The sequence below is a fragment of the Amphiura filiformis genome, chromosome 12, assembly GCF_039555335.1.
Source record: "Amphiura filiformis chromosome 12, Afil_fr2py, whole genome shotgun sequence".
Lineage (NCBI taxonomy): Eukaryota > Metazoa > Echinodermata > Ophiuroidea > Amphilepidida > Amphiuridae > Amphiura > Amphiura filiformis.
In genome coordinates, this window is record NC_092639.1 from 14,409,144 (window position 1) to 14,421,626 (window position 12,483).

The 12,483-nt window shown below is 35.3% G+C and overlaps 1 protein-coding gene across 1 annotated transcript in view; it reads right to left on the reverse strand.

The window, feature by feature from the left end:
• The window catches only part of LOC140165831 (proto-oncogene tyrosine-protein kinase Yrk-like), a 29,406-nt gene extending 17,788 nt beyond the window's left edge, over positions 1-11,618 (reverse strand). Inside the window, exons 1-3 of the mRNA XM_072189153.1 lie at positions 11,512-11,618; positions 9,833-9,928; positions 2,014-2,117 (exon numbers count right to left, since the gene is read on the reverse strand). Of these exons, the coding sequence (XP_072045254.1) occupies positions 2,014-2,117; positions 9,833-9,928; positions 11,512-11,567 (256 nt within the window). The 5' untranslated portion in view covers positions 11,568-11,618. The remainder of the gene's footprint in view (positions 1-2,013; positions 2,118-9,832; positions 9,929-11,511) is intronic.
• Between the last annotated feature and the right edge of the window lie 865 nt (positions 11,619-12,483).

Consider the following 12,483-nt stretch of genomic DNA (forward strand, 5'->3'; position numbering starts at 1 on the left):
GACCTATGTAAATGTTGAAATGCACAAGCTAGGCTACCTAAGCCTATAAAAAGCATGCTGGCTTAAAAGGGGAAAAAATTAAAAATAGAAAGAAGCAAAGAAGGCTACTCCCAACAATCAATATAACAACTTTACTCTCAGCACATGGGGTGAGAGATATGAAACAGGAAATTCTTGGTTTTTCTAACAGTTTCTTATTTGATAAGCTTGATAGAATCTTGGAAGTGGGGATCTGATTTTGCTGTTATTTTCTTTGAATATTTCCAACATGACATGACCAGTGTAAAATTGTTTATGTTCATCGCCGTAACTACAGATTTTGCCGATGGCACGATTGCTTCCATTGCAGTCGCATAAATATGTACGCAAACCAGTGCGTCCACAGTCTTATCATTTGCAGCTGCGGCATGGCGTACCAACCAATGACAAGCCTTGATTGTATCCATTTGTATGCAATACGCATGCAGCGGCAAGTCACATTTTATCAGTGTGAAACCAGCGAATGAGCGTTTGTTATGAACGAACTGAAGGAGAGAGCTATCGCTTCACTGCTAAAAATGGTCTGGACTTTTTAATATTCAAAATTAAAGTAAATTTGCAACATTTTAGAAAAAATGAAATTTACAAAACAATAAAAAAAAACAATTGTTCCCAATGTTTGGACTATATTTGGAAAAAATGTACCCATTTTTCAAACCAGTATTCTGCAATTTTGTGGCCAACAATTTTTAAAATATCACCGACCCTACCTTTCCACTAAAGGACCCCCAATACACAAACAGTAACAATCAGGCTTTTTTAAGCCTTAGTCTCAAGTGAAACTTAAAAGATTCAAAAGTTCTGATATAAATAAATCTTAAGATAGATTGTAAGCCTTTGTGAAACAGGCCCCAGGTCATGAATAAAATTCAATCATGACTGCAATTAATCATTGTTTCATGGGATCTTAGTGAATGTAATGTAAGCAATACTAAGCATAGCAGGAATTTCTGATCTGGCAGATTTTATGTAAGTACACAATGACCGTGCATGTGCTTCTACGGATATTACTGAGCAAACACAACTGGATGACAAAAATAAAATTAAATTAAATCATGAGCACAAATCGTAGCAAGCTGGGTAACAAAGGCAGCCATTTGAGTCATTTGTTTATGTAATTTCTTTATAACATCATATCAATTTGGTCACAAAATCCAACATATTCATTTCGTAAAAATCCATCTCCTTGGACAGGTGGACGAAGGCTTGCATTGCATGCGGTATTGAACATTTAGGGGGGGTCCAGGTAATTGGCTGCAAGGTATCACCCCTTCTAAAAAAGTTTTTTGGCTCATTATAAAGTCTGCACAAAAAGTAACTCGGCTGTTATATATACGCCTATAGATTCAGAACAAATAATTGTTTTCACAATATTTCAACATAAAAAGAAGGATGATTTATTTACGCGCATTTTGATACCCCATTTGTCCAATTTTGTTCAATATTGACAATACAGCAGTGTTTTGAAAGAAAAATGCCCCAAATTAAAAAGTTGCAGTTATTTGTATTGTAAGCGCGAAGATAATGGTGGGCTTTACGTGTTTACAGTGCTGGCATTATAACCATTGATCGCTGTAAACTGCAACTTTTAATTCGGGTATTTTGCTGTAAAAGCACTACTGTGTTGTTAATATTGAAACGACATTTGACTAATGGGGTATCAAAATGCGTAAATAAATCATCCTTCTCTATGTTGAAATATTGTGAAAACAATTATTTGTTCTGAATCTATCTCTATATGCGTATTTATAACAGCTGAGTAACTTTTTGTGCAGACTTTATAACAAATTATCATCATCCAATTCCGGAAATGGAAAAAAAATATATATATATATTGTTTTAAATATTTCGAGACTTTTTTGGGAGGGGGGGCAAATTTGTGGAAATTCCGGTAATTTGTGGAAGAATTAGATCCCTGAGCTGTTGCAGATAGGGACCTCTTGCATTAACTCCTTGAAATCTGTGTATACTAACCTGGTCTTGTTTCACTTTCTCGTACTAAGTATGTTCCTCTTGCCAAGCCATGTGCCATAAGACGGTTTACTGCGTCACTTCTTGTACAATTCCCAAAGAACCATCTGAAATGTAGAATTAGTAAAGAAAAGATTGATTTTAATCAAGTTTACCACACAACATTTGTGATCGTAAGGCACTGAAAAAGGAAATAATTCTTCCTTTCAAAATGTATGCTGAATGCCAATCAATTGAATGATTGAATATCATCATCATTTATTTAATTATTTATTAATCTTTTTGGATCATTTCTTTTTAAATCCTTGGTATACATGCTTTGATATATATTGAACTCAACATATCTCGTTTTATTAAAAAGCAATAAGGGACTGTCCACAAACACTTCGTTAGGGGCGGCCTGGTGCAAAAAGGGGGGCCCTTAAACGTTTTACCCTCCTAGGGGGGAGGGGGCTCTGAACAAATTGACCACAAATTTTCCCGGAAAATTGAGTTTATATGCTTTTCTATGGGGTTGACCTATAATTTTCATGTCAAAAGGGGGGGCCTGAAATGTTTGAGATCTGAAAAGGGGGCCCCTGAAAATTTTCGCGATGAATTTTTTTTGCATCAGCCCCACTAACAAGTGTTTGTAAATGGTCCCTAATTTACATGTAAAGTATTGTTCAAGAGGACAGTTGAAATCTAAGTTAATTACAATACTTTGTTGGCCATCAGCTGCTGCCTGTCACAGCTGATGGATGAGAAAGGAAATTTAGGATGTAATTAACCTCATAATCTGTTAATGAGATCAACCTCGTTAACTTTAACATAATTATTTGACATCTAGGTGATTTTATTAAATTTGTTTATTGAAATTCCATGAAAAATTTGATTTTATGTAATCTACCTTTTCAAAAACACACTAAATGTCATAAAAATTGTTTGAATGCTTGAAACCCCTTTGTTTGGCTTAAAATCTGGCCCATGCAGATTAGAAATAAAGACCATAAGGTCTTATATGATTTAAAAGAGTCACCTCAACCCCATAAGAACTACATGTACCTGCCGATTGGCCAAAAAGAAGTTTTCATTTTCAATTGGACCAATCATCAACATAGTTAATTATTTGCAAAGCTCCATTCTGATTGGTGATTAAAGTAAAGATATCATGTAATTGACTAATCAGAGGCAATGTTCCATCAGCAGGTAGTGTTCAGGGGGTTAATATTATTTATGTCATTTGTTCATGTTGTTAATGAAAACAAAATCAGTTAATCGAGGTCATTAAATTATAACACATTCTGAACCTAAATTATTCTCACATATTTCAACATTATTTTTCAAATCCTCTTTGTTAAAATATGCAGTATTTAAAAGTCTTTTAAACAAAATAGAATAATCATAATAGCTCTTTAAGACAGCCATATTGATTTTTTATACTATATTAAAGATATTCTGTGAGAGAGTAATGCACAACATAATGTACATTAGGAATGCCACTCTATTAAGCATGCAGCACTTAAGTGTTGAGCAAACAGACACAAACTATTATAAGTTAAAACCATTGCATATTTATAACCACTCATCATATTTCCATCTTTTATTAACAGAACACAAGTGGACATTTTTCCAATGTATATGTCCACTCCTTTTTAGTTACATGAACTAAAAGATGAAAATACATGTATGAATCAAAGATGGATGCACTGTGATTTATTTTATTAATTTGAAATACCCTCACATCCTTTGTTTTAAGGTTTGGATTAAGATTAGTAATCTCAGGGGGATAGAGTTTGCTTTGGGTCTAGTGCCGCTGACAATCTGAAATTTGACAAATCAATATACACATACACATATACACATATACCCAAATCCAAAAGTTTAAGGGGTACTACACCCCTGGCCAATTTTGTGCTTATTTTTGCATTTTTCTCCAAAATTATAGCACATTGGTGACAAATAAGATATGTATATTATAGGGGCAAGGACTGCAACTACTGTACTGAAAATTCAGCAACTCAAAGCAATTAGTTATTGATTTGTTGATCAAATATTGGTTTTCCCTCATTTTTGACTGTAACTCCATAACTGTTGTCTGTGCTGAAATAAAATTTCCAGTGCAGTAGTTGTAGTCCTTGCCCCTATAATATACATATCTTACTTGTCTCCAATGCGCTATAATTTTTGAGAAAAATGCAAAAAAAGGCACAAAATTGGGAAGGGGTGTACGTGTAGTACCCCCTTAAGCCAAATTTATTACAAATTTCTCAAATGTTTGGTAACTTAAGAAAATTTTGGCTACAGTGAGGCAAAATTGGGATATTTTCCACAAAATATGAGAACATTTTGAAAAAATTGTCCAACCATGTATTAAAATTGGCTACAAAAAGGGTGATTGATATACCAAAGTTCAAAATCTTTTTGGGGAGGGAAATAGGGGAAGTAAATGTCGGGGGGCAAAATCAACAAATTTTGCTCAAAATTGATGCAAAAAGTGGACATTTGCCATAATTTTGTGCTCTGACTGGAATGGCGCTGCCACTGAATAAGACCCATGTTTGCGGCACATCACCCAAATGGTCATTTTTACTGAGTACCTCCAGGTTTGGGGTTTGGATCAGGGTTTATAAAGATCAGGGTTAGGGATAGCATAGAAAGGGTGCAAATGATATATTATTCTGTTATTCTGTGTTTTATTAAATGCTTTGCTTTATATAACCTTACAATATCCATAGAGATGCAATTTTGCAGGGAGTTACTACATGTACATCAATTGCTAACATAAGCAAATTTAAATAGTATTCCTTCTCCCCACAGCCAACTGAAACTTTCATTCATCATGTCAACAATGCCGATTTAGAAAAAAAACTGTCCATGACTTAAGAAAAACAATTACTCTACGGATTTACTACAATCGTGGTGTTTTGTGCAAAGAAATTTTCTGCTGTTTTTCACAATTTCAATAATCATCACTAGTTTTCAACTAGCCCTTGGGTCATACCATTTAAAATATTACTCACAGTTCATGAACATGCACTTAAACCTGTAGCTCTGAATAGATGAATTCTCCAATTATCTAAATGTGCTAGCATACACACCCTAATTGTACTGGGTGTGAAATTACCAGGTGAAATGGTCTGAATTTTGAAGATTTAGACAAAATTATTGAACATTTTTAATTCCATTTTTATCGTAAATGAGCGACCGCATGCATAGCAGGTGGGGAGATTAAACAATAAATGGATGAATTATATTTTCTTATTAATATACATTTAAGCACTATATACTGTACAATGAAATGTGCATTAGTGGCAACGTATTTGTTATTGATATCTGCTATAGTTTGTTTTACAAAGGTATATTTAACAATAAAGTTATCTCCATGGCAACCAATCAATATCAGTCAAAAGGATGACTGATCAGAATAATTATTTCTCACTATTTACAAAATAGTAGCTGTTTTATGTGTTTGCATAATTTTAATGGGTTTGTCATATTGTATTGTAAAAATATTGTACATGTATCTACATGTAAATGTACATAGCCAGTGGCGTATCGTGGCCGCCCCAACCCGGGGGCTGAAGAAGAAACAATTTTGCCGCCTTCCTTAACAGCCCGAAAAGGTTGACCCTAATTTTTTTTCACGGTCGTTTTGAAAAGTGAAGAGCAAAAAAAAAAAAAACGGTTTTAGGTGCTAGCGCCTTAAAAGCAACCTATTTTCAAATTTTTTATGCTTTTTCAATTTTTTGCCGCCCCATTCATTTTTGCCGCCCCTGTTTTTGCCGCCCCTTCTTCTTCCGCCGCCCCTTCGTTTTTGCCGCCCCCTACTTTTACCCCGGGGGGCTGGCGCCCCCAAAGCCCCCCCCCAAAATACGCGCATGATAGCCATGAAGATGCTCACAATATTCAGGTTTATGAAATGTACATGGAGCCCATCATTGTATTTTATTAATTTTTACTTTAGTCATATCCGTTATTGTTCAAGTCAAAATGAAAACATTTGAAAGAGTAAACTATTTCAAAACAAGTGCTCCTAATAACAAATATTCGGGTAAAATAATTTGTTTCACAGTACAACCGATTTTACGATATAGGATACTGCCAAAAAGTGTCTGAGAAACCGAGTGAAGAAAAGAATTTTGTTAGCTGCATGCATTTTACTGATGTTGTCAATTTTTATTAAAAAAGTGTATATTTTTAAACAATTTTTAAATTCTAACCCAATTTTGCTTGCTGTGATAGTGTTTTCATTTTGATAATAATGAAATGTACCTAAATGAACATGATCATGAACAGCGCACATGTATCCAAATCTTGCAAAATACACTTATTTTTTGACAATGGATCCCTGCTTAAAGCCAGTTTATTCTCAAAATGAAAACAAAGGGAACCTGTACAAAGTAATGGGAGTGTCATTTGATGAAATGTGGGGATCAATGTATCATGTTGCATAGGATTCTGGGAAGTACAGGATTTCTACTCTCCTAGTGCCCCTTCCCCAATTAGTGAATCTAGAACTAGCCCTGTTCACAAACTGTGACGCCTCTCGAATAGCGAGCGAAGCGAGAACCGAGCGCAGAATGGTGGAATATCTTGGATCATCATAGGTATCAGAGTACAGCACATAATAAGAACTTATTTTCCCTTTAATAGCTAATAGGCAGCATTTGCTAAGGGTCTGTATTTCATGCGTATCTTCTTCTGCCAATCACATAATGAGCCATGACAGCCATATGCTTTGTTGTGACAGCCATATGCTTTGTTTGATTTTGACCAAAGTTAGCTAAGAGTAGTTCAAATTATATATATTTATTCAAGAAACTCCTTTCACTTTATTTTTTACATGAATTGAATTAAAACCCAATTTAAATAAATCACAGGAAAACAATCTGGGCATCAAGTTTCATTGCATGTCTACAATATTTATTCTACACTTCCTACAAATGTATTATTTTACCCTAAATCAACTGAGCATTACTTTGCATGCAAAATGTCAGGTTTTAATTTCATAACAGAGTAAATAATAAAATAATTGATACACTACATGTAGATCACTAATATCATAGTAATATGGTATCCTAACCTTATTTTAACCTTTTCAAACTCCAAAGAGGTTTACCCTAATAACTCTAAATTGACCACAAACATATTAGAATTTCACTTTTTGTTTTTTGAATAGTCCTTGGCACTAAAGTCAACAAGGAAATGAATATATGTATATTGTGAAAGTGGGACTTTCAATGCAATGATTTCTATAACCTTGAGTAATCAGTGTGTGCACACGCATTGAACTTGAACACTCAGTAGGTATTGTGTATTCAACTGTAGCTTCCTCTAGTTAGTGCAAGTCCTAAACCGCTATTATCTATGCTATGGTGCATGTTATTTTGCAGTGAACAGTTTGACTGTGTCTGTGAACCTGAGACGAAAGGTATTTTCGTCTCAGCTGTGAACTAAGTACATGTACATCAAAATCAATAAATATTATGTATTCTTACTACAGATTGGTACAAAAAAGACTTCCACAATTTTATTGGAAAATAATATTGTTTTAATCCCAAATTAAAAGCTAAAGTTTAAGAAATGTATTCCCTATTAATACATATGTTGCATTGTGATCACATGCTAGATATAGTTTATTGAACTTGAAGGTTTATTGATTGAGTGTGACATGTGAATGCAAAATTTCATTGCAGAGATTATGGAATCATCTACCTTCTTTTATCTGAATTAACTGTGAGGCTAGTTTATTTGTAAATTTAAAAATTCAATTTATTAAATGCTAATATTTGAATTTTTTTATTATTTATGTCTGTCAGGGCCTCTTGGGTGACCAGAACATTTGTATTAAATGAATTACCTGAACAAACAATGAATAAATAAAAAGATATATATCTTATATCTCTGAGCCCATATTGTAAACAATAATTTTTTGCATTTGAGTGGGTCTTCAATTCAGGTGGGTGACTTCTGAATGATACAACCTGTATGGGAACTCTGTTTGTTTTACACCTCGCTGCTTTTTGGTTCTGCCCTTGTTTACAACTTGTTTACAAACATCTTATTTATACTATGTACCATATCCATTCCCATGATCCCATCCCATAATAACAAACATGCTTTGCAGTGATTCAGTAGGTCCGACTCTTAAAGTGACAACAAATTCTTCAATTCAGATCATCCCATTAGTGCTAAAATGTTGTATTGTATCATAATTTTTGTCATATCACAGGAAAAGTTTTTTCTTTCAATTTTTTTACTTTAATATTTACTGTTTTTAACTTTTCAAGAATATAATTAAAACATAATTGACTGCTACTAAGATGTACAAAATATCTTTAAATGTTTGCATTTACCTAGATATTTTCAAAATCCAATAATAAGTCAATTTTGCCCATAATTTGACTTAAGACATTCTTGCACTGACCCAACGAGATGACATGTGAATGATGCAACCTGTATGAGACCTATTTTTACCTGTGTATGGAAACCTGAGACAGGCACATGCTATTTTTGAACATAAAATGATACATGAAACATGCCGCACCATGTATCATTTCATTTCCTGCAACTTTCAAATTTATAACGGATTCTGATTCAAGATGAGCATCAAATGGAACGAAAATGCGTCTAGACAAAAGGTGACTTGTAACTGTCTCTATTTATAGTAGGATTTATCTATAATTAGGAGCATGTACTTTATATGATCTTGTATCTTTTTCTGTTTTAACCCTCTATCTGCCGATCTAACATTGCCTCTGATTGGTCAATTACATGATATCTTCACTTTAATCACCAATCAGAATGGAGTTTTTGCAAATAATTCACCCCAATTTTTTGTGTGGTGAAATTATTCTAACAATGTTGCTAATTGGTCCAATTGATAATGAAAACTTCTTTTTGACCAATCGGCAGGGAGTTCTCATGGGGTTAAATAGTAAGGATTTTAAGGGGAAGCATGCCATGGTGAATTGAGTTCAATCAGGGTTTATCAAAGTGCAGTGAGGAAGACCTAATTGGCGCACCCAGATTCCCGGGCTTAAATTGTGTATATTATAATGACAGTCAGTATTCAGTTTATTTCCAATATGCACTGACAAAGTTAAGCCTTCATTTAATAAAGTTTTTACAAATCAGTGGCTTTGCGTCATAGGGGCACATGCCCCCCCCCCCCCATCGATTGCATAATTGAGAAAATCCCATAGGAAAATTGCCGAAAAATGACCTGTGCCCCCAATCAGACCCAGTGCCCCCCCAATATGATGACCCACACTACACCACTGTTACAAATGACAATGTTTCTGTTCAAGTGCATCATGTATCAGCTATTATAGGCCTGTGTCTGTGTTCTAATTCTACATTTAAAACAGTCGTCTTTCCTTCTTACCAGATGCAATAAACATTGCAAAAAACCTATATGTATGTTATTGAACAAGTCAAAGGTATAAGGTAAGGTGACGGAAAAAACAACCCTGTTCAACTGGCGGACAGATGACAACTCGCCAAGTCGGGTCTGTCTGGATTTTTTTTCTGAAACACACAACTTGATCCTTAAAAATCACAGAACACTTGAAAAACTAGAAAAAAATCTGAAATTGTTTTGCAAACATATTTTAGAAAAAAAATCCAAAAATTTCAATCAAAATCAATCCATTTTGGCCAATGGCACATCTTTTTTTTTTAGCTTAAAAACACCCAAATCACAAAATCTGGGTCAGTTGGAGCCATAGAACAGGCGGTTTTCCGTCACCTAAACAGAAATATTTGTTTATTTGGCTCCTCCCAAGACAACAAACAAATTAACAACGAAAATAACTTTTTTTTTTGATAATTGACTTACTCTTCTGCATTGATACTTCTTAGTGCAGCCACATAGTTGCTTGGAATGTATCCTTGCCTCTGTGATAATAACGATTTAGCTAACCACCAGTCTCCTCTGAAAATGTGATAAATATCAAGAACATTTTATAAATATACCTAGTACAAGGGTTGCAAAACTGCAGCTCAATGGCCACATGCATAGTGGCGGCGCTATGGGGGGGAGGGCAAGGCATTGCCCCAAATATTTTTCTTGACCCCAGTTTGCCCCCCCCACTTTTGAGGCAAAACTTTTGCGTCAATTTTATGTAAAATTTGCCAATTTTGCCCCCCTGAAATTCACTTTGCCCCTCAATGCCCCCCCCCTTCCCCGAAAAAATGTCTGGCGCCGCCACTGCACATGCAGTCCTTGGTGTCTTCACTGTTCCCGCACATGAAATAACAAACAATGGGGGAGATTTTGCAAAGCTTGGTCCATGCGTGTGGCAGTTGAAAGTGGACTCCCCTTTTTTTGCCAGCCATCAACAAAAAGGGGTCTTCTTTCAACTTCCACATGCCTGGGACCAAGTTTTGCAAAATCATCCCTGTTGTTTGTCACATGACCAATCAGATGCAAAAGTTGCAAATTTTATTTCCAGAATTGATTAACTTTATATTTGTTATTTACTGGATGACTAATCTACATCAAGATATTCTTCTATAATGTTTAGAATTCTATTTCTGATCAATCACTACTATTGATAGGGTTCACCTGATACCCAAATTGCACCATTTGCTGATCATGTCAATACCTTGATTAGTCTTGACATAAAGAAGACCCTAGTCTATCATTGAAGAAGTAAAATGGCTCATCAGCAGTACATTCTTTAACTCACGATTGTGAACTTCTAAACTTAGGCAAGATCCTTCTTCTAAATATCCACTCCACCCAGGTGTATAAATAGCCTGTGCCAGCTTATGCTGGGAATGTTAGCAGGTGAACGCCTCCCGGCTTTTACACTGAATCACCTAGCCTGAGCAGTTAAAAACAGAGATGGGTACGGCATGCACCTGAACCTTCCACATCTTGATATTTAATAAGATCTTCAGACGGGATCTTCAGTCTGAAGTTCAGACGTTACCTTCAGATGGGAGCTTCAGGCAGGGGTCAACCTTCATCAGTCCAACATGCTCAAGACACCCCTGGGAAGACACCCTTTTCAACAAAAAATTTCACCCAAAACTTCTAAATCAAGAGTGATTATTACAGCTTGTCATCAATGGACAAAGCTCAAATCACTACCCATGTTGGCAGAATGCGAATTGGCGACAGAGCATTCCAAGCTGCTACACCAGCACCGTGGAACGGCCTCCCATATTTTCTAAAGGTATTGAACTAACACTTCCACTATTTGGCATTTCACAATGTGACCGTAAAAGAAAGAAAAATGCAAATGTTTGTCGCTGCGGCACATTTGATTTGGTCTTCGATGTGGTCTTCGCAATATAAATATCAATCTCTTGCACAAGCCATACCTAACGCTTGACTGTGTCTTTCACACAGATTTGTGTTCAGACGTAATAGTTGCATTTGTGTTCAGACGTAATAGTTAATGCGTTTGTGTTAGCGTCGATGACCTGGAATTGTAAACAGGGTATATAACAAACTTCGGAAAACTTTAATTTGAAAAGGTTTATTAAACAGTTTTCATATAAACTTACTCTTGGTCAATGACATGTAATGTATCTCCTTTGTTGAATGTCAGATCTCCTTCCATCGCCCATCATAATTATATAAAGCCACAAACAGTTTACCCTGATATTGGTCTGCAATTAAAAGGCAATGACAATGCTTTAATTTATATTGAAGGAGCACTTCAAATACTCATTAAAATGTTCAGTATGCAAAATCCAAAAAGCCTCACAACACACTGCAGATTGCTGCTGACTTATGTAATTTCTCCATATTGGAGGAGTAATTTACCAACAAGTCAGAAGATATAGAATTCATGTTCATTAAAGGTTATAATTGATAGCTCCTGCTTATTCTCACGAACATGGCTTTGTGGAATACGACCCCAGACAGTAGGTATTTGCCCAAATTTTGTAATCAGACAGGGGTAACCCCGGGGTAACTAATATAGCAATACTAGTAATACATACCTTCTACACCGGTGGTATTCCAGGTGGATCTGTGTACCCATTACTAGGCGGACTTGCATTCTGACTTCAGGCTTTACGCCATTGGGTCTGTGATTTTGCTCACTTGGTTTTGAACAAATACAACCCATGGTGCTGGCGGAGGAGGGACTATTTACAGGTTTCTATGGCAACACAAAATCTGGAATTAAATAAGATAGATATATTTGTTAGTGAACTGCAAGAACGAAAATAAATCTACATCAATGACTTACTATTAATTTTTTTAAAGGTAGAAATTACATGACAACCAAAACCCAAATTTACTACCTACATGTATGCCCTACATATTTGTATGTGCATACATGCATTCCATTTTACTGAATTTTAAAATTTTATTCTAGATTTTAATCTAACATTTCTCAAAATCATAAGATCGTAAGGAGTGTGACTGCCCAGCCGCCACCCACCCCCTGATCATCAATACATTTAAATTTGTGTAGCAATGAATTGTGAAAGATGAAAACACCAACCTGGTGCTAGTACACACATGCA